The 27460-nt window shown below is 33.0% G+C and overlaps 1 protein-coding gene and 1 long non-coding RNA gene across 2 annotated transcripts; one reads left to right on the top strand and one right to left on the bottom strand.

The window, feature by feature from the left end:
* Positions 1-3645: 3645 nt before the first annotated feature.
* LOC111418291 (dopaminechrome tautomerase-like) lies at positions 3646-23802 on the bottom strand. The gene is made up of 2 exons (XM_071195727.1): positions 23494-23802; positions 3646-4787 (listed from the first exon to the last, which is right to left on the bottom strand). The coding sequence occupies exons 1-2, from the start codon at positions 23771-23773 to the stop codon at positions 3703-3705; spliced, it is 1365 nt and encodes a 454-aa protein (XP_071051828.1). The 5' UTR covers positions 23774-23802; the 3' UTR covers positions 3646-3702.
* Positions 23803-25190: 1388 nt separating this feature from the next.
* On the top strand, positions 25191-26904 carry LOC139429724 (uncharacterized). The gene is made up of 2 exons (XR_011640279.1): positions 25191-25386; positions 25663-26904. It is a non-coding gene; the product is annotated as an uncharacterized lncRNA (long non-coding RNA).
* Positions 26905-27460: the final 556 nt, after the last annotated feature.

Raw genomic sequence — 27460 nt, 5'->3', positions numbered from 1 at the left:
AATATACAAAATTTGAAAAAATTGTCGATCATTCCAAAAATGTTTTTCTCAAAAACTAAATGCGATTTTTCAAAACGGCTTATTGCATAAAAAAGAGGATACTTTAATTAATAATTGGCGATATTTCCACAAGGATGCTTCAAGAAATTAATTTTATAGCGAATTTTGAAAGTTATCGATGAAAATTGCAACATCGAAAATTTTATCAGAACTTCAAATATTGTTTTCTCAAAAACTAAGATATTTTTCAAAACGTGTTGGTTCATTGGAAAGAAGACACTTTTATTAACACTTTGGGAAATTTTCATATTCATATTCCAAGAAATCGATTGTATACGATCCGTCATACCAATTTGGATTCCAATAAGGTAGATCTACATCTCATCCCTTGGCAGTGCTTGTCTCAAACTTCCAAGTAGCACGTTTCCAAAAACAACAATCCGCCGCAGTCTTCCTGAATGTTCGGAAGACATTCGACTCCGTATGGCACAGAGGTCTACTGTACAAGCTAGCTATGTTGAAAATCCCATCTTATCTTCTTAACCTGCTAAAAGAATTTCTTTCAGACCGCTCCTCATTTGTTAAAGTGAAGAACTACTACTCTCACAGTTTCACCGCTCAACAAGGTCTCCCTCAAGGCTCTCCCATCTCGCCAGCACTGTACAACGTCTACTGCCATGACATCTACAACAACAACCCAGACGTCTTCGATCCGATGTCTTACGCCCTACTTTATGCCGATGATACTACTCTCGTCGCACATGATGTAGACATTCCATCATCAATCCTAAGGCTGCAGACGCTCATCCAAAACATAGAGGAATGGTACCGAAAATGGCGTATCCTGATAAATCCTTCCAAAACCCAATTCTCCATCCCCTTCCTCCCTATTCGCGTTGCTCCTCCCACAATAATAATTCAATCTTCTCCTATCACAGCATCACCAACTTGTAACTACCTCGGCATTACCTTGGATAGAACCCTTAAATTCTCTGCCCACGCCATCAAAGTAAAAATGAAAGTCAAAAACCGCGCCAAACACTTCCGCTCACTCTCATATAGAGGCCGAGGGATATCCACCAAATGCGCTACTCACATATACACCTCAATATGCCAACCTATTATTGAATATGCCTCATTAATCATGACTGAAGCGCCGAGAGGATCACAGTACCATCTGGAAGTAGCAGAGAGAGCAGCCGTGAGAATCATCACCCGCATTAGACACCCTCACAACCCACTTTTCAACCCTTCCAACGAACTTCTTTACGACCTTACAAAGATTCCTCCTATAAACTCCCGTCTACAATCCTTAGCCCTTAAAGCAACTATGAACTTCCCCAAAAACGCCTTAAAAAATCTCATCAGCATTCCCCTTTCCCTTACCCGCTGTCCCATCACACGGCTCACACTTCTTAAAAAAATAAGGCCCAACTGAGAAGACCCAAGTACAACCAAACCAAACTCAAAATCACGGACAGGAAGACTAAGGTCTATAGCCCTTTTGGACTCTTTTTTTATATTTATTTTATTTTATATATGTATTTCTTTTCGTATTTCTTATATATTTTGATATAAGTCCAAATAAATATTGTTTTCTTCTTCTTCGAAAAAATTGTCGATCATTTCAAAAATTTATTTCTCAACAACTGAATGTGATTTTTCAAAACAGCTTGTTGCATTAAAAAGAGGATACATTAATTAATAATTGGTGATATTTCCACAAGGATCCTTCAAGAAATTAATTTTATAGCGAATTTTGAAAATTATCGATGAAAATTGTAACATCGAAAATTTTATCAAAACTTCAAATATTGTTTTCTCAAAAACTAAAAGTTATTTTTCAAAACGGGTTGGTTCATTGGAAAGAGGACACTTTTATTAACATTTTGGGAAATTTTCATACTCATAGTCCAAGAAATCGATTTTATACGAATTTTTAAAACCTAATTGGCGAAAATTGCAAAATTCCAAAAAATTTTCGATCATTTCAAAAATTTTTTTCTCAACAACTGAAAGTGATTTTTCAAAACGGCTTGTTGCATTAAAAAGAGGATACATTAATTAATAATTGGTGATATTTCCACAAGAAGCCTTCAAGAAATGAATTTTATAGCGAATTTTGAAAGTTATCGATGAAAATTGCAACATCGAAAATTTTATCAAAACTTCATATATTGTTTTCTCAAAAACTAAAAGTTATTTTTCAAAACGTGTTGGTTCATTGGAAAGAAGACCCTTTAATTAACACTTTGGGAAATTTTCATACTCATATTCCAAGAAATCGATATTATACGAATTTTTAAAACGTAATAGGCGAAAATTGCGAAAATCGAAAAAATTGTCGATCATTTCAAAAATTTATTTCTCAACAACTGAATGTGATTTTTCAAAACAGCTTGTTGCATTAAAAAGAGGATACATTAATTAATAATTGGTGATATTTCCACAAGGATCCTTCAAGAAATTAATTTTATAGCGAATTTTGAAAGTTATCGAAAATTTTATTAAAACTTCAAATATTGTTTTCTCAAAAACTAAAAGTTATATTTCAAAACGGGTTGGTTCATTGGATAGAGGACACTATTGTTAACATTTTGGTAAATTTTCATACTCATAGTCCAAGAAATCGATTTTATACGAATTTTTAAAACTTAATTGGCGAAAATTGCAAAATTCGAAAAAAATTTCGATCATTTCAAAAATTTATTTCTCAAAAACTGGAACCAATTTTTCAAAACGACTTGTTACATTAAAAAAAGATACTTTAATTAATAATTGGCGATATTTCCACAAGTATCCTTCAAAAAATTAATTTTATAGCAAATTTTGAAAGTTATCGATGAAAATTGCAACATCGAAAATTTTATCAAAACTTCAAATATTGTTTTCTCAAAAACTAAAAGTTATTTTTCAAAACGGGTTGGTTCATTGGAAAGAGGACACTTTTATTAACAGTTTCGGAAAATCTCATACTCATATTGCAAGAAATCGATTTTATACGAATTTTAGAAAATAAGCTTTTTAGGTAACACATCACTTTATTAAATAAAATGACATTACCTTGTGCACGAGCTAGAGCAACCCAACTCGACCGGTTGGATAATTATGTATATCTATAAACAAGGGTAAACCGATGAATCTGGAGGTAAGCATCGCTAATAGGTTCCTCATATTCATCGTTTTCTACTGTTAAAGGTTTGTTATTCAAGGTTTTTCCTCGGGTAATCATCGCCAATCTATCGCTAATCTTACGTACCTTTTAATTTTTTTGTAATGCTGATGTGTTCCTATTATAGCGATATTTTTCGATTCTTCTCACCTCATCTATTTCCGACCCTGGTATACGTTGAGTCCTATATTCTGTAGTCATCTGTTTCTTTCCTTTTCTAATTTCAATCACAATCATTCACGAACAATATAAAGATTATTTTAATTCCACAACCGCTCGTACACCATGGCAAGAAGAAAGAATTCGACGTGGAAGGAATCCCTGTACATAATATAAGGATTAATAATTACGATCAAAATTAATCAAATACTGTATTGACCTCTGTATTGTATTCTAACACAAAAATAATTCAATATATCATCAAAAAAGGAAAATAGGATAAGTTTAAAGGTTTTCATGAAGAAAAACCACCATTTTAAGTACAAAAAAAAATATATTACAATCGTCAAAAACAAGAATAATCATAATTTTTAATAAAAAACCTTATAAAAACAACCTAAAATTACGAAACCTAACAACAACCCTCGACTTTTCTCACAAATCCCAATATTTTTTTCGCCAATTTGAATTTTTCGCCCGGAAACATCGTTCGAAATTTTTAATTTCTCATCGCAAGTCGTCCCCTGAATCGCTTCCTTCACCGATCCCGTTAAAACCCGGAAATTAACAACATCCGGGTCTAATTTATCGTACAAAAACATCGGTAGTTTATCGGAAAGCGCCCACAAATTCCCGTCAAAATCAACTTTTAAATCATTCGGAAACACCATCGTAACGTTACTCATATAAATCCTACCTTGAGATTGCATGGTGTACGATGGATTTGACGTTTTCCAGCAAGCGATTGCGTTCAAATTTAACAAAGTGTAAAATAAAACGCCCGAATTTTTGTCTAAAAATGAAACCCCGCTTTGAGATTTTTTACCCCGACTTCCCAACAGTTTAAATTGGTAATAATTATCGTTTTTCAAAGCGGTTTTATCTCTCAAAAATTTTGTATTTACCGAAAATTCGTTTGTACTTGTCATCGGGTGGAAATAAAGTGTACTAAAACCGTTTGGATCTCTTTTTGATAGAGCTAACCCAAATATACCATCCGTCCATTCAAAATTAATACCATTTACAGACATCTCACCGGATAACGGATCGATATTAAAATAATTATGAGTTATTTTCCAACTTTCATTATCTTTAAATGAGTAAACTACCAAACACGGCGATGCTAAATCGGCTAAATAAGCGTAGGTGTCGCTGCAATCGTCATCTTCGATTGCTATGTTTGCGAAGAAACTTACGTTTTCCTTAATTTGGTCGGCCGGGATTTCATATCGGCGGAGTAAAACGTCGCTGTGAAGGTCGTAGATGATTAATTGTGGGTTGGTGAGCTGTTTCTTATCGGGTAAGATGTTGGAAATTCCGGTATCGAGTACCCAAAGCCGATCGCATTGATCCGCTCGTATTCGAAATGGTGAGATTATTTCAGGTATTGATGATGTCGAGAAATTGTGGGCTGACCAATTTGGGTATGGGTTTAGTTTTGGTGAATCCATGGGATCTGAAAAGATTAATATTGGAAATTAAATACTATTTCATGTAGTTTCATACAAAAATGTAAGAATTTTTAGTCATCTTTGACGATTCATCAATATAACGTTGTGTAACAAGTCAGAAAAGATTTATATATTCGGGGAAGTACAGAAAAATGTTGGGAGTGGGGACAACGGATGAGGGACTCGCGAAAAGAGCAGAGAAGAGGTTAGAGAGAGGGTCGAGTGTGGTCGGGAGTTAGAGTAGAGACATGGGTAAAGTGTGGGAGTGAAAAGTGGAAAAAGACTAAAAAAAATTAAAAGACAAAAAATAAGAGAAGAAAGCGGAAGAAAAAGGTGTCAATCAACCCAAAAAGACACATTATGTGAGTACTGACATTGCGTCTGATATAACTGCTTGCAATTTTAATGACGGTCTTACAAGCATTATGGAAATAAGCACTGAAATTAACAATTGGAAGATCGTGCTTGTCATGAAACGGATTTAAATCGCATTGCTCGCGCTGAGCGCTCCATGACTGCCGAGGTTAAAGAAGCTCGTAGAAGCCTACTGTCAGACAGAAAAGCTGCAGAAGATGAAAATAAGTTTCAGCAAGGACTTAGACATTAGTGTAGCGTGCTATGGCAGCAGCTCCATTTAAAAACATAAAATGTAATTCATTTGTTATTTTTTTTATATTTGCACACAATTGTTTTTGAAGACAAATATAACAGACGCAAAATAAAAAGTCTGCCAAAAAGTTAATTTTATAATTTTATTATTTTGTTGGCTAATACCTCATAGCCGCAATTAGTATCTAGAAAAAATATACAATTTTTTACATTCGAAAACTTTAAACGCTTTTTTCTGGAAACTACATTTTCCAAATCTGTGCACACGATAATTTCCACATTTTTCAACGGATTGTTAAGATTTTTTTTTTTCAAAAGTTTGTATTATCTTATTCTAGGTAAGTACGTAGCCGTTTTTCGATATGTCTCAGATTCTCTGTTTTACAACCATTTTTATATATGTTTTTTATCGATAAATACGTCATTTCTTGTAAAATCGTCACCATTTCGTCAAAAATGAATATTTTTTAAAAATCCTACTTAGTTCCCTAGTTTTTGAGATTACTAAAGTAATCATATTCAAGTTTTAATTATTCGACTTACGCGTTAGGAGAAATCCTGCGCACAGTTTGACCCTGCACGATTTGCAAGCCTAACATTACCGACATCTAGCGGGTGTAATTTTAATAACTGTTAATAAATGAAGGGTCCAGGGGAAAAACGTGATAAGTCACAAATGCGTAATATCATAAGAGACCTATTTTAAAGTTACCAGACTTTTTCTAGGCCGATGGGAAGTAATTCTTCGATTTTGCTATGGTAATTAATATTCGAATTTATTTTTTATTGATTCTGTGAACACGATAATTCTTAAATGTTTGCGTTCTACGCGTAAATAAAGTCAGACTTAGGGTAACAAATAGAATTGCAATGCAAGAAAACGGTAAGTCCCACACTTATCATCTTTTTGCTCTTTACCAAAGAAGAGTTACTGGAAAAAAATTTAATATTTGAGGATAGATCAATGCAATAATAAACACAGGTGCTTATAAAACAAAAAAAATATAACTACATTATTTAAAGTATCAAAATCAATTTTATTAACGAAATCTGTAACAAATAAATGTTCTTATTTATGTGGTGAAGAATAAAAATATTCGGCAGCTTTATCGCCACAAAACCTTTTGAGGAACTGTAAATTTTGATATTTTTCGGCCGAGATTGGAAGGAGACCTGAGAAACAATAATATTTTTTAATAATATAGAATAGAAATTTCTAAGTTATAGTTAATTTAAACATACGATCGTATACATGCTGTGGTAATGAGAATTCGTTTGGACGTAATTGTTGAGATGGTTTAGAACGTTTCCTTTTAGAAGTTTTCAGTGATTCACTGAACCAAGGACCATTATAGGCAGTTTTGTACCGTATAACATCAGAATCTTCCTGGTTAATATCTATAATTCTGACGGGTCTTGATTTAAACGGTAATTTTTTTTTATAAAGAGTGTCCAAGTAAACGGTCCAGCTTCGAAAGAAATTTTGCTGAACTGGAATTACAAGAAAGTGAAATGGCTTCCTCCGTACATTTTTAAATACTTCCAGTCATTCATCGGGATGTTCCACCCTAATCTTTTGATTCACAAGAGCCATGTTCTTATCACACTCTAGGTATGAGTGTCCCCTTATGGGAAATGTCATTTTCAATGATGTCAATTTGCGTTCTTCGTGTACTACGTGATGTAAAAAACGATACTAGAGCTTTGTTCGTTGGGACTGCACTACTTGCACTCACTTGCACTATACAGTTTAGTGCAGATGTTGTGTGTTCGTTGGGGATAGTGCAGTTGCACTCATACTGTTCGTTGGGCCAGGTGCAGTGCAATTTAGTGCAGCCGGTGCAAGTTAGTGCAGATTTTGTTGCACCTGCTTTCGATTAAGTTCAATAAGTGCAGTGTAACTAAAATGGCGGAATATTTGAAAGCGCGTTTTGTAATAATTAATCTTAATATAAATATTAAGAAATAAAACCTTATATATAATAATTAATATTTGTTGTATTAGAGAACACAGTACATTCAATACCAGTAGAGGCAGTAGAAAATGGACAAGATAGTAGATAGATAAATAGACAAGATAGATTAAAGACGAAGGCAGCTATCGAAATGTGAAAAATGTAAACTGATATTCATTTTTAAAGAGCTTTTCATTGATATATCACACATATCTGAAGGCTTCAGGGGGTAAACTACCCCTACATTTTTCGAATAATTTAAAAACTACCCTGTCGATTTTGGCAGCATTAAATACACTTATAGTACGTTTAAAAATATTAATTACGTTTTTTCTCATTTAGGGGTGGCTGGAGTTAACTACCCTCACCACTCCAAATTTTTTTTTTTGCAAGTACTGCTTATCGATTTTGGTGCAATTTAGCATGTGATTTCTTTATACATTAAGTAGTACTTTTGAAAGAACTTATAAGGGTTAGTAGTTTGGTGTAGAAAATATATTTCGCTAATAATTGAAAAAATAATAATAATAATATAATAATAATTGATGAATCGCTACTAAAAAAACATTCTGCAATGATTTCATTTTCCACGAGTATTTCGCTGACAATCTCCTGTTCGTCCATTTCAAATATTATACACTTTTTTTATAAAAATCTGTTCGTTGTGACCACGGTTTCTACACTTTTCTGACCTGCACTAAGTTGACATGACATTGCACTGACTTACACTTCATTGCACTATGACGTCATACGAGTGCCATATCGTGCAGAGTAGTGCAGTCCCAAAGAACAAAGCTATTGTCACATTTTTGTTTTGGCCACCACAAGAGTCACAAAATATCTCAAGCTCTTTCACTTTAGTGTCTAAAATGTTATATATAAAGTGGTGAAATAAGGAGCAAACATCATCGCTACCTTTTCTACCAACCGTTTCTGGGTAGACGTAAAACACGCTTTCACCAGTTGACAATATATGGATATTGAAAGCAAATACAGAAAGTTGGGGACTGGCAAATTTTTACCAAAATCTAAGCAGATTGCTTCTCTAGTTTCAGATTTCTTACACGACTTCCTAGAATTTCGCTTTTTTTATAAAAGGTATCTGCGTTTAAAAAATGAAGTTTATTTTCTATTGCTATGCGATCGACTTCAGTTTTAAGTGTTAAATGTTTTTCTCTATCCGTTTCATTGCTTATTTGTGATAGTAAACTCTTCTTTCTTGCTGCAAACTCATCACACTTGCTACACGTATCGGTATGTGGGTAACCAAACGCTATGTTGAAGTCATTATTGTTCTATATGTTTCATAAGAAATCTTCAGTTCGCCATGAATTTCTTTAAACATCAAAAACAACTTTTTGATGTTTAATTCTTCAGGCAGATATGTCTTACAATTAGTAGAATCGTGCAAACTGTAGTGACTAGATCTTCCTTTCGGAGATTTAATATGAGCATGAACAACGCTCTTCACCTCTTCAGAAATTTTGTTGGGGCGATTTTTATGTTTGCCTCTCTTATCCTTTGGTGCTGTTCCGTAATTTTTTAACGATGCTAGTATATAATCGACTTTTGATCTCCCTATACCATGCAGAGCCATAAATGCTACCTTACAGACAAATTTTTTCTTCCACATTTTCATCCATGACTACGCGGACTTTATAACAGTAACTAGCTTCTCGAAATAACACTTCTGCTTCCGGTTTTCTGTTCCTTCTTCGCCGAATTGGCAATATAGATATTAATCCTGCCAAATGCAAATTTTGTTCGTCATTTGACTTTAATTTATTGAAATGATTAATAATTTTTTCTTTACTTTTTTTAGATAATAGTTGTTCAAAACATTTTTTCTTGCATGTGCAGGCTCTTCCTGTTTCATGGGTTTGTAACCGCAATTTCTTACCGACCTCAGTACTTCTTCCAAATATTTTTCTTTTCTTTGTCTTCAACTCTTTACATCCACCGCTATCATCTTCACTTAAACCTACAGATGGACTTTCAGACATTTTGAGATATTATACAACACAAAAACCACAGAACTACTATATTGTTACTAACAATGTGTTGATTACGTCGTCAAGGCGAAAAAGAACACGTTTTGTTGCAACAATAATATTAACAATAATAGTTATTTAGGGCTTAATGCCGCGATACACATTATATTTTTTCTGCAATTATTACAATTTTATTAAAGTATTTAAACCGTTTTGAATTACGTTTACCGGCTGTCACTGTCAACTAAAAATTTAATAAATGACAAGTAATACCAACCTAAATATTGTTGTCATTGTATATTTTTTATTCGTTTAAATGGACTAAAAAAAGTCTGCTAACATATCTTGGGATACTATTAACCACAAAGAATTATGTTTTTTTTGGACTTAACGGTTTTTTATACTGTTTTAGATGGACTTACCATGTTTTTCCCCTGTACATCTAAACTTATTTTGTGAATATCTCAAGACTAAACATGTTTTCATCTAAAACTCATTGATCATCTTGTAGGTCGTAATTTTTACTACAAGATTCAATCATTTAGATCAATTAATGAAATATTGGACTTATCACGTTTTTCCCCTGAACCCTTCAAATAAAATGTGTATTTAAAACTAGAAAAGTGGCTTATTCACACCCTGCAACCCGTTTTTAGAAAACTTCTTTCGTCTGATTGCAAAAAATTTTTAAAAATACCTATTATTTTCGGGTCTTCAAGGTGACACCCCCTTAATGCCATTTATGTAACAGGTGTTTTTTTAAGCCCGATAGAACCTTAAATTGAAAAAAGTAACACAAAAAATTAAATTTTAAACCAAAAAATTTTTTAAAGATCAATTCAATGGCATTTAACATTTAAAAATTATTTTAGGCATATGGGCACCGCGGCTGTTCTTGACGAAGCGCATTTGGGAAGTCCAATTTTGGGCCACTTTTCACGAATAACACGAACTATGTTGGCCTCCAAGGTGTCAATTGTTGCTGGTTTATCAGCATAAACCAAGGTTGAACCTGAAAAAGTTGAACCTCGAAAAAAGTAACATCTGACATAATAAGTTGAATGTCATACACGTGTCATACAACGATTCTTTTCGTTCTTCTACATCCCTATCGCCCGTATTATTATCTCAAAGTTGGTTAAATAACTCGAATAATTATTTCAACCTTTTGCATAAGCGTCCATTAGATATAATTTTTTTATTTGAAAGTATAAATATTTAAACTAAAATTAGAACTAAAACTAGAACTAACACTAGAAACTTTCGGGTTTTGCCGTGCGTCTTTTAATAAAAGGTTTGACGTTTCGGATGCCATGTTGCAATCTTCTTCAGAAACTGGTTCGAAACCAGTTCACACCGGCCGTGAAAGCCTTCGTACTTATATAAATATTTAACTGAATATCACGGATTGTGATAAACTAGATAAGCTTCTTTCCTTTCTACGGTATTTTGTTGCGATAACCCTTGTATTTACTAAAATATAGTGTTGTGAGGAAGAGTCTTTTCTTGTAATTTTTCTTTTTTAATGTTTAAATTCATTCAATTATTTCTGTCTGTGAAATATTGCGATTTTTCAAATGATCAAGTCTTAACTGTTAACATATACTTAGTACATACAGCCGATCTAAATATTTTATTGTAATTTTGTTTGTACAATGGATTTTTTAAAGTACTGAGTGGTGAGAAAGATTGGGATTTCAGACAGTAATAGATTAGAAGAAGAGAACATGGGTTTATTTCTTGAAAAACGCGCAATTACTTCGAAAACAACTTGTGTTTGACGCCAATCTAATTCAAACACGAATTATGGAATATTAATGTAGTTTCGTTTGTGACAAAGGTTTTATAGTTTTCTATGTAACCTTTTAACGATTTAAAGTTTTTATTTTGAATTTTTGAGAGTAATATTTCAATTCTGAAATATTATTAATTATAATTATTAATAATTTTTTTCCTACACACTGCAACACCATTATTAGTCTATCAGTGTTATGTATACAGGGTGATTCATAAGTAATGGGCCAAATTGTAAATGTACGTTCAGGAGGCCAAAATAATAATATTTTCATTAACAATAATGGGTCTTAGTCTGCTCCTTACTGAGATACAGGATGTTAAAGCGAAAAAAATAAAATAGATTTTTGTTAATAGATCAGCTACTTTTCTACATAATGACTCATAGTTGACTTATAGTTTTTGTAAGGGTAAACAATAATGTGTGAGAGGATTTGAGTTAACTCGTAGATGTCGCCACATGCGCCATATGAATTATGAAACGTCAATGAGCTTTTACGTTTAATGAATAGTTTAAAACATTTTATTGTTAAGTAAACTGATTCATTCTTGTCCTAACATAAATCAAAATGCCGAGACATAATCACTTTTCAAACGAAGAAATGAGAGACATGTTATGCGTTTACGCACAAGAACGTTTTTCTGGGCAAGCAGCATCCAGAAAATATCATGAAATGTACCCTTACAGAAGGCAGCCAAACCGGAAGATATTTCAAAATATTTATAATCGATTGGGTGAAACAGGTTCGTTTCGTCCAAAATATCATACAGGACGTCCTAAGATTATCACTCCGCAGCAAGAAGATGAAATTTTGGTAAGAATTGCGCAAAATTCTGAAATAAGCACTCGTCGATTGTCTGCAGCAACTGGAATAAGCCAACCATCCGTGACTAGAATTTTACACAAGGAAAATTTATATCCCTATCATTTTATACCTGTGCAAAATTTACTTCCAACAGATTATCGAATCAGAGTTCAATTTTGTCAGTGGCTAAAAGGAAAATTGAATAATAATCCAACATTCCTAAATAACATTCTTTTCACGGATGAAGCAACCTTCACCAGACGCGGAGTTTTTAATTGGCGAAATAGTCATGCCTGGGAAACCGAAAACCCTCGTTTAAAAAAAGATAGACATTTCCAGCACGAGTTTAAAATAAATGTGTGGTGCGGTGTAATAGGCAATACATTACTGGGCCCAGTTGAATTACCTCCTAATTTAAATGGAGAGTCATATTTAATTTTTTTAAATAATGACTTAGTCGACCTCTTGGGAGATCTTCCATTACAACTAAGAAGAAATATGTGGTTCATGCAAGACGGTGCTCCTCCACATTTTTCACGTGCTGTGCGCGAACATCTGAATGAAACATTCCCTCACCGTTGGATTGGACGTGGTAGTGAATTTCAGTGGCCACCTCGCAGTCCCGATTTTAATCCACTTGATTTTTATGTGTGGGGTTACATGAAATCAATGGTCTATGCTGAACCTACTATAAATACACGAGACGAGTTATGGAATAGAATTCAAAATGCAGCCAATTCAATACGAAATAATCCTGCTACATTTTTTAAAGTCAGACAATCCTTAACCAAACGGTTAAATGCGTGTATAAATGCTGGTGGTGGTCATGTTGAAAACCTTTTGCAGTAGCTCATAATTAAGCTTAAATTTAATTTAACTTCGCACAACATTAACATGTAGGTTTTGATAACAGTTGTCGTAAGTGGTCTTAGTTCAAGTCTGTTCTAATGTTGTATTTCGTTTTATTAACTGGCGTACAATAAATTGTTTTATTACGTAATTTTTTTATGGTTTCAGTTTAATATTGTTATCAATTATCAATTACGGTTAGGTAAATGTCAACATTCCATGCCATGCTTGTGTCTTAACAGATTAATGCTACGTCGACCACCGTGAAATGTAGTGTAGTGAATTAGTAAAATTCAAATATCTCGAAAATCGTTAATATTTTCAAGATCAAAGAAGTATAGCTTTTTTCTACAGAAATGATGGGGCTATCCAAATTAAACAAGTATGTTGTAAAATAATGAGCGATAAAAAATTTGTAGCTGATTTCATCTAATTCATATGGCGCATGTGGCGACATCTACGAGTTAACTCAAATCCTCTCACACATTATTGTTTACCCTTACAAAAACTATAAGTCAACTATGAGTCATTATGTAGAAAAGTAGCTGATCTATTAACAAAAATCTATTTTATTTTTTTCGCTTTAACATCCTGTATTTCAGTAAGGAGCAGACTAAGACCCATTATTGTTAATGAAAATATTATTATTTTGGCCTCCTGAACGTACATTTACAATTTGGCCCATTACTTATGAATCACCCTGTATATACGAGATAGAAATTAAGTTCTATAAGTCTTTATTGATTGTTTTCTTTAGGAACTTCTAATGTCAAAATGATGACTAGGAAAGAATTATTTACTCTTATGCAGCGTCAGGATTTAAATAATATCAACGATAAATTGATTTTTTTGGAAAATCATCTTTTGAGAGACTCCTCGGACAAAATTTTTCAAGATTTAAATCCGAAATGAACAAACGATGGGCTGCAGCATTACGAAAAGAGAAGCTTTTTTTGAAAAAAAAATGAAGAATGGCTTGCTGGAACATTCGCCGTTGCGAAGATAAACCTTTCAAAGCAAGTAGGACGACCGATAAAGCCGTTTGATGAATTAAGTGATAGAAGCAAAAGAAGAAAAACTGAAAAGTTACGTTAATCTACCGACTTAAATGTCCTTACTTCTGCCGCTTAGTCGAAGTTAAGAGTCAGTGGAAAAAGAGATGCTTCACTGATGTTTAAAAATATCACCAGTTCACCAAAGCGAGCTACAAAATACAAAAAATCTTCTATTGAAAAAGAAAATGTGATAACCTCACAATTAAGTACTTATCAAGCCTTATCACTTTTTGTTGAAGCAGGACTTTCCAGAAGTCAGTACGAGGTAATAAGAAGTTATAGTAAAAACATATATCCCTGCTATAGCGTACTACAAAAAGCAAAACAGGAATATTATCCTGATAAGAAAGCTTACAAGGTTACGGAAACTTGTGCCGAAATAAAAATTCAAAATGTAATGGATCATACTGCCATTATGATCGCTTCTACATTCTTAAGCATCTAGAAGAAGTAGTGCAATCTTTGCAGAAATCCGAGAGGGATTCGTTGGTTTTACTGAGCAAGTGGGGATGTGATGGGGCACAACAATCTCAATACAAGCAAAAGTTTGTAAATGAATCTGACACTGATGCGCACTTATTCCAGAGTTCGTTTGTACCCCTTCAACTTAGTTGCTCTACGAACAATAAAGTCATCTGGCAGAATCCAAAACCATCCTCACCCCGTTATTGTCACCCTATAAAGATAAGATTTAGTAAAGAAACCACCGACTTAACTAAAGAAAAGATCAAATATATTAAAAATGAAATAGATTTATTACAAAATTCTAGTTACTTCACACAATGATGCTAACCATGGTAGATGAAAAAGTCTGCAATACTATTACAGGCACTACTTCTACCATGAGATGTTATATCTGTGGTTTAACCTCAAAAAATTTTAATGATTTAAACGTAAAAACAGAAGATAAAACGGAGGCACTTGGTTTTGGTCTGTCTGTGTTACATGCCCGAATAAGACTATTTGAATCGATTTTACGTCTTTCTTACAAGTTACCTGTAAAAAATGGCAAATAAAGGTAGAGACTGAGAAAGCTGTAATAAAGAAAAGAAAAAAGGAAATACAAAAGAATTTTCGAGAAAAGATGGGCTTGATCGTAGATGTACCTAAACCGGGTTTAGGTAACAGTAATGATGGCAACACAAGTAGGAGATTTTTTCGGACCATGAGCTAGCAGCAGAAATTACAGGAATTGATGTTAACTTAATATATAGATTAAAAGTAATCCTGGAAACCATCTCGAGTGGATTTAAAGTCTCTTCAGATTATTTTGCTGCATACGCGAAGGAAATTGCCGAGCTCTATGTTAAACTTTACCCCTGGCATGCGATGACTCCTACATTACACAAAATACTTGTTCACGGAGCAGCAGTTATAGAAAGCGCGTTACTTCCGATTGGCCAGTTATCAGAAGAAGCGTCAGAAGCCCGAAACAAACATTTTAGATTTTATAGGTTAAATTATGCTCGAAAATTCTCAAGAGAATCCTGTAACCACGATGTAATTAATCGCCTATTATTAACTTCAGACCCGTTCATAACAGCAATGCGACCAAATCTCCAAAAAAAAAGCAAACCATTTCTGAAAGAAACGACAGCAATGTTAATTTGTGCTTCACCTTATACACAAGGACAAGATTTTTCAGATGAAAATGACAATCTGTCTGTGCACGAAAAATCGTTTAACACGTCATTATCTTCATTATCATCATTTAGTTAACAACTTCTTATGCGTTTTTATTATAATTTATTGTTTTATAGTAGCTAACATAACTTTGATTTGTCTATTGTTTCGTTTTTCAAGCGATGAAGAACTGATAGTTCTCGTGAACTATCTCGTGAATTGCAGGATAGCCCATTTGTTATCCAGATTTAATAGAAAACTTATAAAACACTATAAAAAACCTATATAATAAACCTTTTAGAGTTGAGTAAAGTGAAAAAATACTTTTGGCCGCGTAGATCTTCAAAATACTCCACTGTGCGCCGTCCTGTTGAAACCACATTTCGCCCGGATCAATATCATCCATATTTTCAAACAAAAAAACATTGATCATGGTGAGGTAACGATCTCCATTGACCGTAACGCGAGCTCCGACTCTATTTTTGAAGAAATAAGGTCCAATGATGCCACCAGCGTGCAAACCACACCAAACGGTGCATTTTTCTGGATGTAATGGAGTCTGTAGGGTCTGTAGTGGATTGGTTTCACTCCATATGCGGCCCGTCAAGCCAAAAATGAGCCTCATCGCTGAACACAATTTTGCGATAAAATATCGGATCAGTTTCCAACTGTTCTAGAGTTCAATCGGCGAAAGAACGACGCATATGATGGTCTCGTAGTTTTAATTCCTGCACCAGCTGGATCTTAAACGGGTGTAGGTCAAGATCTTTGGGCAAAATTTTTCACGTAGTGGACGGAGAAAGCCCTAATTCCTGCGACCGACGACGAATCGATAAATTTGAATCTTCTTCCACGCATTCGTTTACAGCGGCGATATTCTCATCAGCACGCACATTTCTTCGACGTGTTGATTTTATTGCATCATTTAGAGAGTATGTGGTATGAAATCTATCCACAGTTCGACGGATGGCTTGCTCAGATGGACGATTATGTGCGCCATACAAATCACGAAGTCGTCTATAAGTTATGTGAATTGATGACTGATTTTCAAAGTAAATCTGGAGCGTTGTTCAAGCGTCAATCTGTTCATGATGATGTGCCAGAGTATACTGATCATAAATATCAAAAAGTAAGCGCAGTATCACAGTTCGTTTGACAGTTAACCCTTTCGTAAGTTCTATCTAGCTTAAAAAAACACCCTCTATTTACATGATTCAATTTGGTTGCTTCATTCAAATTGAAAGGCAGAAGTAAACCATGTAACATCGCCTTTAAGGGTCTGTCAAGTAAATAGTACCGTTCCATTTAACTTTTTTTCAAAAATCACTTAAATACGTAATCGCTGCAGAAGCTTATTTGTTTTAAACCAAACATCTTACTAAAAATATCTTTTAAAAGAACAGTAAATGCGAGACCAAAAATATTTAAATCGGTTGAATGGTTCAATAGATTATAGACGTTCATTAGTCGTTTATGGGGTTCTGGCCAAAATAAAAATTTGAGGATTCAGATTTAAGTATAATTAATTGCGTTCTTTTTGACTAAAATATTTTCAGATTTCTAGCACTTCCGGTTATACCGGAAGTTACGGAAAAGTGATCAACATTTACTTCAAATGACAAAGAATTGGTATAAAAAGCTCGAAACAAGTTACAATAAATATTCGAAATGGTGGCCGTTCGCATTCAAGCACTGTGTTATACATGAAGAAACACTCTAAGTGTTGCTCTTTGTACTTCTTGGGAGGAGAGAAACTGTCGAATGCTGTTCGCACACATGCTTCTAATTCCTTCCTCCTCTTTATTTCCTTCTCCCAAAGATAGAAGTCAACTCTGGAGTTCTTGCCGGCCAGTTCCACGGTCCTAACCGCCTTATCCACCTGTCTTCAAACATTGAGGTGAGTTCTTGAGATACTTCCTGGGTGCAATGGGCCGGAGCTCCATCCAGTTGATACCAACAGCTTCTTCTCATGTTCCAAGACAGGTTACACAGTACGTAGCAAATTCAAGTGCATCCCCTTGACAGCGAAGGTATAGCATCACACACAAGTTCACTCGGTCGTCGGGATTTTGAGGATGAAGGTCTTGAACTAACGAGAACATGTAGTCGTGGAACTGATATTTCTTCAAGACCCTCTGCATTGAACACCTATTGATTCCCAGATCTTCTTTGGCAGCTTGCATTGAGGCTTTGGGATTGGCCTCGAAATAAGCCAAGGCAAAAAATTTTGCTCCTATTCTTCTAAATTTACCTTTTTTCATCGGAGGTAAATGTGGATAATTTGCATTGAACAGTCTGCAAGTTCTACTAAGAACTTTCCATGCATAAAAAATAAATTAAGGATTTCTTCATTTGTATAAACATTATTTATTTTATTAATATTCATTTTAACTGATCTTAGACTCACAAGCATTAAACAATGTAAATCGGACTTTGATATTTTGTCAATAACTCATTAAACATTTGTTTTCCATGGCACTAGGACTAGGTTAATATCAATATATGAGTGGATTTTTTAAAAAAACCCTAATTATCTTGCAAACTATTAATGTTAGGTATAGGTCGTATGGGATATAAAAGATGTAAAATGAAACGGCGAAGACGACTAAGTAATAAAATATGGACTGTGCCATTTAAAAAATGAAGTTATGGTACTTCCAAATTTCGAAAACTTAACGTGCCATAGTAAAGTGACCAAACGATCTAGACAGCCGTTCTCGGCACCAAAACACTCCATCCTGTTGCTTAAGCAGGTTCTGAATCCTAAGTTGATATCCCAAAAATCGAGTGTTCTCTGATTTTTTTAGAAAAAATGAACAACTCGAGAACGGAATAATTAAATTGCAAAAAGTTAAGTTATTCATAAACCTGGAAAATAGACAAATCCAAATATATAAAATTGGCGATGACTTTCGGTATAACCGGAAGTGCTAGAAATCTGAAAATATTTTAGTCGAAGAGAACGCAATTGATTATATTTCAATCTGAATTCTCAAATTTTTATTTTGTCCAGAACCCCATAAATGTCTAATGAACGGTCTCGCTGAGAGACCTGTATATAAATTGACATTTTTGAGCGATGTTTATTATAATTCAATCCAAAAATGTTATGAGAAAATGTTGTAGATGAAAATTGTTCGTAGTGAACCAGCAAAACGTTATTCGTTAACTTAAAGGTCTGTTGATACTAAGATGATCCACGAATATATTGTACTATACAGTATGTCCCCGGATCGAGTTACAAAGAGGAAAAAAATTTTTTGTGAAACGGGTTCTGTATTATCCATAAAGAGGCAGATAAAGAGACTAAATGAGGAAGACGCTGCTTTTCAGATAGCTTTTCAACAAATGACATTGTTTCTTCCCAGCATTGTCGTTATTGGAGCGATATAAATCCAATTAGTTTTAAATTTTATACGGTAATGTACTTTCAGCAAGACAGTTGCCCAGCTTACCATTCAGACATTGTGCCAAATGGTTAAATTTACAATTTCGTCAAAAATGAATTTAACGAAATGGTCCTATTTGATGGCCAGCACGTAGTTCTGATCTTACAGTTATGGATTTTTATTTTTGGAGACGATTGAAACAAATTGTTTACAGTGAACCATTACAAGATGATGCAGAACTATTAAAACTAAGAATAATTAAAGCAATAGAATCTCTACCACTGGCGGAAATTCGTACTTCTTATAAAGAATTTTGAACTCGTCTTCAAATGTGTGCCGAATTAGGAGGGCATTTGTTTGAATGAGGATTTGTTCACTTACAAATAAATAATATTTATTACTTACATAGTGTGTTATTACATAAATTTACATTTAAAATATTTTATTCAATTAGCCATATTTTAATTTGATTTGTCTGTATATTTTTCACTAACATAAGTTGTAACTTTTATGGTTTCTATGGTTACATATTGTAAATTGAACTTGAAAAATTTTTAATTTAGGAAAAGTATAATTTTTACATAAAAATGGCAATAATTAGTTAACTTCTATAGTTAGAATATAAAGTTCGTGCGATTTAGGCCCACTTTTACCACCTTTAGTTAAACTGGTCGTTAGTCTAACTATCGGATAACGATTATCTATTAGTTAACTGCGAAACGACTTTTACCATTTCGATCTAACTAATGGATAGGCTATCTAGTAGTTAACGTAAAAATCTAGGGGAATATTATAATGACTGTTGGTGACTACGTGCAAAAGATTGTTGTCCGTCGGTAATGGTCGGTAATTCGTGGGTAATTCTCATAAACGTGTCAGTTCTGTTAGTGGCAACTAACGATCACGAAAAAATAAAAACCGCAAATCAGGTCGAAAAGCGTATTCTGGGGGCAAATTTTTAACCTGAAGAAATAACAATTTTACTTGACTTGGTGGCGGATAAAAATGTCCTCGAAAATAAAAATAGCCACGTTAGTACGTGGAAAATAACGTTTGGGTTTTGCAAACAACAAGGAAAAGTAAAAGTACAATCAAAATACTAACTAACCTACTATGTATTTATAAAAAATTGATCTGCTTTATATGGTGTGGTGTCCAATAAAGCTGCCCACGATACCTATTATAATGAGTTATTAAAGAAAAGATTAGAGTTAACAACATTAATGTTAGAAAATGAGAAGGAAAAAGAAGTGGAGATAAAAAAATTAAAAAAAGAAAAAGACAGTTAATCTATTTTTTAAATACTTGTTGACGATATTTAAATAATAATAATGTGCATATTTATTGTAAATAACGTTTTCTTTTATTATTTTTTATAATTATAAAGTTTATTTTTATAAGTTCCGAAAATAATTGATAACTACTAATCTTCTATTATTGACCTGAAGCTGATTCGCTGATTCCACAAAAGTCAGCTACATCCAATAATATGTTGCCTGTAGCAAAAAATCTTAAAGTAAGCAACAATCTATTTGAAACAGCCGAAACAGGGATTGCAGAATTTCCAAAAAAAAAATTAATTATTAATTCTTCTACTAATAAAAACTCCCTAAATAATAAAAACTTCCTCGTTCGTGGTTTGATGTCATTATCAATTTGTGCTAAAATGTGGTGAAAACACACATTCCTTTGATAATCGAAATCTTTTAATAAATTCATCAGTTTGATGGTGGTCTATTCTGTCTTTTATTACGCGTCCACCCCGAATGGGAAATAGATAATTAATTTTCTCCAAGATTTCTTGCTCATCAATTTCAAACCTTTCGAAATCCAAGATTTTTTATTCTATCGCTGTGTAACACTGTTATAAAACGACAATAACACCGTTTTAATCACTATTATGGAGTTTTGAGCGAACGTAAGCGTTTATTATGATTTTAGGTTAGATTTATGTTACGCCATCTGGTTTAAAATACCTTCAACCAAGTTTATCAATGAGGTAAATATTTAACCCGGCCCCCAAACCGATAGTTACGGATAGACCGAAAATAACTATTAGTTAGCGCTATCAACAAGGTAAATATGATGGTAAAAGCCGATTTTTGCGCTAACCATTAGTTAAAGTTAACAACCACTTTAACTAGAGGTGGTAAAAGTGAGCCTTAGTGGTTTGAACATATCCGACGCATTATTTATGCTCAGATAAGTCCTCTTCTTTCCTCTTTGTAACTCGATCCGGTGACATACTGTATACACAGGTGTCCCACGTAAGCGGCAAAATAGATAAATGACATTAAGGAGCCGAGATACATAGCTGTCCTTTAGAGAAACGTTGTGGGAAATTTACCATACTATAAATGAAAAACATTTTCATAGTTACAGGTGTTCCATACTGAAGTACTGATATAAACATATGTTATTTTAAATGGAATGATATAGCTTTTACTGTATGTTCTGATTCTACACATCTTGACTTTGATAAGACGTATTGGCCCTAATGCTTTTAGTTTTTGAGTTATTCTAATTAGAACCCTTTTTTAGTAATTGACTTTTTTTTAACAATTAATTAAAATGTAGTAAGGGTTCTCTAGAGGGGAACTGTGTACCTCGGCTTCTTAATGCCATTTATGTACAGGGTGGTTCAAATTCGTTGTCCGAATAGACTAACTTGGAAACTATAAAAGTTAGAAAAAAAGTAGCTTACATGTCATGATCTCGTTTTTCCAGAAACTGCTAATGCCGAAAACCTCATAGCGCTATCGTCTTTTTTTTTTCCCTTAGAGGCCAAAATTTAAAATATCGTAAAACCAGCAAGTGCAATTATCTTCGTTATTATTCTAGGTGGAGTATTATAACTAAGACATTATATGGACACTTTTTTACAGAGAATTTGATGACGTAGTCAAAAGAATTTTTTCGGTTTTAGATTTTGAGATATCATGACAATTTTCATTTTTTAAAATGGAAACAACCACTGATTATTCGCTTATTAAATTCGTTATTTTTTTCTGATTACAAAAATATAGGGTTCGACAGGTCTATATTTCTTATTGTTTTAGAATAAATCTAAAAATAAACTTTTTTTATAAAATTTCCATCTAGTGTCGTCGAGGAAATTAAATTTACAGTTTCCTGTAAGTTACGGGGCGATAGGTAAAATGTAAAAAGTTAACAATTAAATACGGAGATACTTCTGGTATTTAAAAACAAATAAGTTTTTAATATGTAACATTCTAACATGTCAAACTTTTCAAAATTTTCGTAATTGATTTTAAAAACAGGATTTTTAAAGTGACACTTCAGAAAATTTTTGACTACAAACAAATGTTGCTGTTTATTTGAATTAAAAAAAAAACATGAGCGCCATCTATCGATAATTTATTAAATCATTTAAAAATAATATTAAATCGTAATAAAGAATGTGAAATAATGCAATCTATTCCAACTTTTGTGTAAAACATATATAAATTAACACATATATTTGTTTCAAATATCAGAAATATGTTTTTTTAATTTTTAGTTATAGAACCGTAATTTACAGGAAACTGTAAATTTAATTTCTTCGACGACACTAACAGAAAAGTTTATGTTTAGTTTTATTCTAAAACAATAAGAAATAGACCTGTCAAACCCTATATTTTTGTAATCAGAAAAAAATAACGAATTTATCCATTTAAAAAAACGAAAATTGTGATAATATCTCAAAATCTAAAACCCACAAAATTTTTTTGACTACGTCATCAAATTCTCTGTAAAAAAGTGTCCCTATAATGTCTTAGTTATAATACTCCACCTATAATAATAACCAAGATAATTACATTTGCGGGTTTTACGATACTTTTAATTTTGGCCTCTAGGGGAAAAACAAAAGGCGATGAAGCTATGAGGTTTTCGGCATTAGCAGTTTCTCGAAAAACGAGATCATGACATGTAAGCTACTTTTCTTCTAACTCTTATAGTTTTCGAGTTAGCCTATTCGGACATCGAATTTGAACCACCCTGTACTTTGACTTTGCCGCTTACGTGAGACACCTGTATACAAAAATTAATAAAGCGAACTTGAATGTATGTTTTTATGCGTAACTTCAATATGTCTAATTAAAATTGTTAATAATTAAAATAATTTCATAATAACGTTTTAACAAGAACCGGCAAGAATTTAATTATTGTTGCAATAAAAATTCAAAATCTGCCAACACTTGGTACAATGTAGCAACAATCTGTCGAAATCAAGTAACAATCCAGTACAATTTACTAAATAATCTACATAAATTTAACAATAGTAGAGTAAAATCTAATAAATTTTATAAAAGAATCACGAAAAAACGTTCACAAACTACCTATGTGATTGTAAAATATAAGTACGTTCAAGGTTGTCCTGAATAAAATCGAGGCGTTAGATTGCGGAATTTCCAAGACAAAGCGGTCACCTTGAACAATTTTCAATCGCACTTTTCATTTTTATCACATTAAGCTCAATTAAAATCAATAAAAACCCCAATCTCCACAACTTTTCCCTCCCTCAACAACGAAATAAACACAGTTTGAGGTTATGTTAACTGTCAAACGGTGTATTTAAACACTTTTAACATAACATATTTCCATTAAAATCACTTAAATAAAAAAAATTAAATCCTTACCTGTTAATTTAATGTAGGCCAAAGAAGCCGCCACACCTTTTTTCCATCTCGGCACGGTAATAAACAATCTATCTTTGTAAACTTCCAAACCCAATGGTAAATTGTGCTCCGGCACGAAATCTTCACGTTCGATCGCTAGTTTTCGTTCGTTTTCGTTTGGGTATTGAAAATCGAGTTGTTTCCATTGAAATGCCACCCTTAGATTATCCAAAGCCGTGATTTTTACTTCGAAACATATCGATGCTAACCAGAATATCGTGGATAACCTTAAAAAATCCATTCGAAACACTTCGTGTCTTTGCAGCGAATGAAGAGAAAGTGAAAATACCGAACGTTGACGAAGTTGAAATTCGGTTTAAATCGGAAAAATTCGTTGGATTTAAGAAGTTGTTGGGGATTTTTTTTTTTTTAATTACATATGTACCTAGGTTTTTTTAATTTGAAGGGTTCAGGGGAAAAACGTGATAAGTCCAATATTTCATTAATTGATCTAAAATCTAAATGATTGAATCTTGTAGTAAAAATTACGACCTACAAGATGATCAATGAGTTTTAGATGAAAACATGTTTAGTCTTGAGATATTCACAAAATAAGTTTAGATGTACAGGGGAAAAACATGGTAAGTCCATCTAAAACAGTATAAAAAACCGTTAAGTCCAAAAAAAACATAATTCTTTGTGGTTAATAGTATCCCAAGATATGTTAGCAAATGGGATGAAATTCTCCATATTTCTCTAAATATAATAAAATAGGATGTATGTAAAAGTAAAAACTTCTTTGAGAAATATTAAAATGTTTTAATTCTATTCAAGTAGACATGTTTCGAAAACTAATGTTTCATCTTCAGTACCTAAATTTACGAAAAAAAGAAGAAACAAATTAAACAAAGGTTAACCGGAACGTATTAATAACGGTAAAGTGAAAATCGGACATTTGAAAAGGTGAACTTACATAGAAAAATTATACAATATAATGGAATTAGTTAATAGGTGGGGTTCAGGAGTAGATCTAATTTCTTATAATTTAATAGAAAAACGAAACAAATCCAATAACCACATATTCTTCTTACAACAATCATTAAAGTTGAACATAACGCCTAAAGCTTTCGATTTAAAATTGCCAAGACAATTTCAACTTTATAGGAAAATTTTGGAAAGAAAACTTATCAAATGCACCATCAAACAACACTACAGAGATCGTGATATTCAAGATTTGAAACTTAAATTTCTACATCACCATTTAAGTAAAATACTTCACCCCTTAGAATTTGATGAACTATATAACAATTTTAGTGAACAATTACGTCATAATGGTATTTCTATAGAAACTATCATTTTTGCTGTTACCGGTAACAATTTCGACTAAAAAATTACTTTCTACAAATATCGTATTGTTTCTAGAAAAGTATAGACCAGCTATATTGAGTTCTTAAAGAGTTAATGAAATCATACTTATTATTATTAAATTATAGTAAAAAATCATGTCAAAATATCATTCCTCTGGCATGTTATAACTGGAGACGTCTAACATTATGTACATATTAGACAAAAATCTATTAACTTTCTTCATTTGTAATTTTACATTTTGATTAAGCAAACCTGAACTTTCAGTAAAGCTAGTCTAAAAACATCTTCCACTTTAAAACACCCCTCAAAAAGATGATAGAAACTACGTTACCACCTTTAGCGGTCATTCCTCTGGCTCGCAAGATGTACGTAAATAATATGATGGTAGATGGCGATATGTCTTCGCACGCAACCAGATATGCTTTTCCCAACCTAGTTCTTGCAGAGTGTCACTAAGCAAATGTTGTCGAACTAAAACAATACGTCTTCTTTTTAACGTTTTGTTCCCAAATTGTTAATGTCACACACAGATTGACCATTCCTCTGGTAAGTGTATTTAATTTATTTATATTTTTGTTGCATCCATTCCCTCATTTAAATACGAAATAATGAGTTTCCTTTCCGTGGACCAATTTGTAAGTTAGGATTCATTCAATTTCCTAAACTAAAAACTAATAAACGAAGAAGTCGTCATTCCTCTGGCACCATTCCTCTGGATTACTGAGATCCAGAGGACTGATGACAGGCACAGAGGAATGACCAGTTCTAGAGATGCGATAAATGTATTTCTATGCAAATATCATTCCGTGAATACAACCCTAGGGAACGCAGTTACTACTTCAAATGGATGGCAGAAAAATGCACGTATGTTGACAAGACATCACAAAAGGAAAAGCAGGTTAGAAAGACATCAAAGAAGAAAGTTGAATGCCAGGTTTCTGATATTATAGCTGATTTTAAACAAAGTATTATACAATTTCTGAAGTACAAAGGCAGATCCTTACATCAGTACAAACAACTCAAAGAACTTAAAGAGAATCTTCGAATTACCGAGGCGGTTATTCACATGGATTTTAGTGATAACTACAACATGAAATACGCAGAAGAGATACAAGCATTCCACTTCGGAGGATCAAGAAACCAGATATCTCTACATACTGTTGTTTTATATACCAAACAAGATGAGGTACAGCAACAATGCTTTTGCACTTTATCAGAATCGCTTCTACATAATATCTCGGCCATTTAGACCCAATAATAAAGTGCATAACAAACTCTTACCCAACAGTTGATACGCTTCAGTTCACTTTATTAGTGACTCACCGTCGACTCAATACCGTAATAAAACCATGTTTTATTTCCTAGCAATCGAGTTGCCAAAATTGCACCCAAAAGTAAAAAATTTTACTTGGAACTATTTAGAAGCTGGTCACGGAAAGGGGGCACCTGACGGGATAGGAGGAGTTACTAAAAGGACGTTAGATAGATTGGTTGGTCAAGGAGCAGATATGGTCGAAATAAAAGCTATGTTGAATAACCTGTGCCAAAACATTACTTACTATCAGATTGATGCAGACAAAATTAATGAAATGTCCCAAAAACTTAAGAATGTTTTGCTACAAACTTTTAGAGGAACAATGAAAGTACACCAAATAAAAAAAGAAGATTATGAAAGTAGCATCAGATTAAACTTTTATGAACTTAGCACTTTCATAAGCGGCAATAAAAAATACTTCATTGTTTCCCTTAAATTCAACAAAATTGGGCTTAATGATGAACTATCTTTAGTGACACGTCTAGTGATGATGAGGACACTCCTTTAAGCAGATATATCAGCGGTTCCATAAAAGTTCAAAATAAGCTACAGTTTGAAGATGTTTATTCTGACGAAGATCAAGAAGCTGCTTGTTCAAGTGTAAAACGTTAACGTTTTTTCGTTATTGCATTGAATATTCTTTTGTTTTAAGCTCTTAAGTTTATTCACTGTTTTGGTTTTAACATGCATATTATGCCTAATATTGTATTATTTTGCCGTATCAAATAAAAAAATCATTCCTCTGCTTATCTCGTCATTCCTCTGCATATCGTTTTTACAAAAACAAGTCAATTCTGGCTAGACAATAATTGAACGGTTTGATTTTGAACTTTGCAAGGTTCATTTTGAACTAAAGTTCGTGTTTGTGTATTAAAAAACAAAATTTGGAACAAAAAAACTATTTTCAAATTACCATGTGAAAAATGATAGTTTCTGTATAATCACCCATAAATCCCTAGCTGACATTAAAAATAAAAATAAAAAATTAAGCTTATTAAAGAACAACGCTCTATACAGTAAGTCTAACTCAAAGGATTCTAACGATAACTTTAATATCAAACGACTAGAAATTAATAATAACAATTATAATATCACCTACGATAATAAACAATCACATTTTACATTCGCGCCTAAATACACTAACCTCTCTGACTATTCACTATCATCTTCAGAAATAGAACTATTTAGTTTAGGACACAAATTTTCCATTAACACTCACAATTTCAATTCTACTTTTTTAGCCATCGATATTGAAAGCCAATTACTTTTTAATCCCATATTCCCTAAACTTAAAGCCGATCTCCT

Source organism: Onthophagus taurus, chromosome 5 (assembly GCF_036711975.1).
Source record: "Onthophagus taurus isolate NC chromosome 5, IU_Otau_3.0, whole genome shotgun sequence".
NCBI classification, from domain to species: Eukaryota; Metazoa; Arthropoda; class Insecta; order Coleoptera; family Scarabaeidae; genus Onthophagus; species Onthophagus taurus.
Note: the sequence above shows the minus strand (reverse complement) of the source record. Positions and strands in the feature narration are given on the sequence as shown.

What these genes read in the sequence shown, in the direction of transcription:
- LOC111418291 (XM_071195727.1), bottom strand. Translation starts at nt 23,773, where the DNA reads ATGGATTTTTTAAGGTTATCCACGATATTCTGGTTAGCATCGATATGT. An exon ending in GGCCTACATTAAATTAACAG is followed by an intron (nt 4,788 to 23,493) that starts GTAAGGATTTAA and finishes TAATCTTTTCAG; the next exon opens with ATCCCATGGATTCACCAAAA.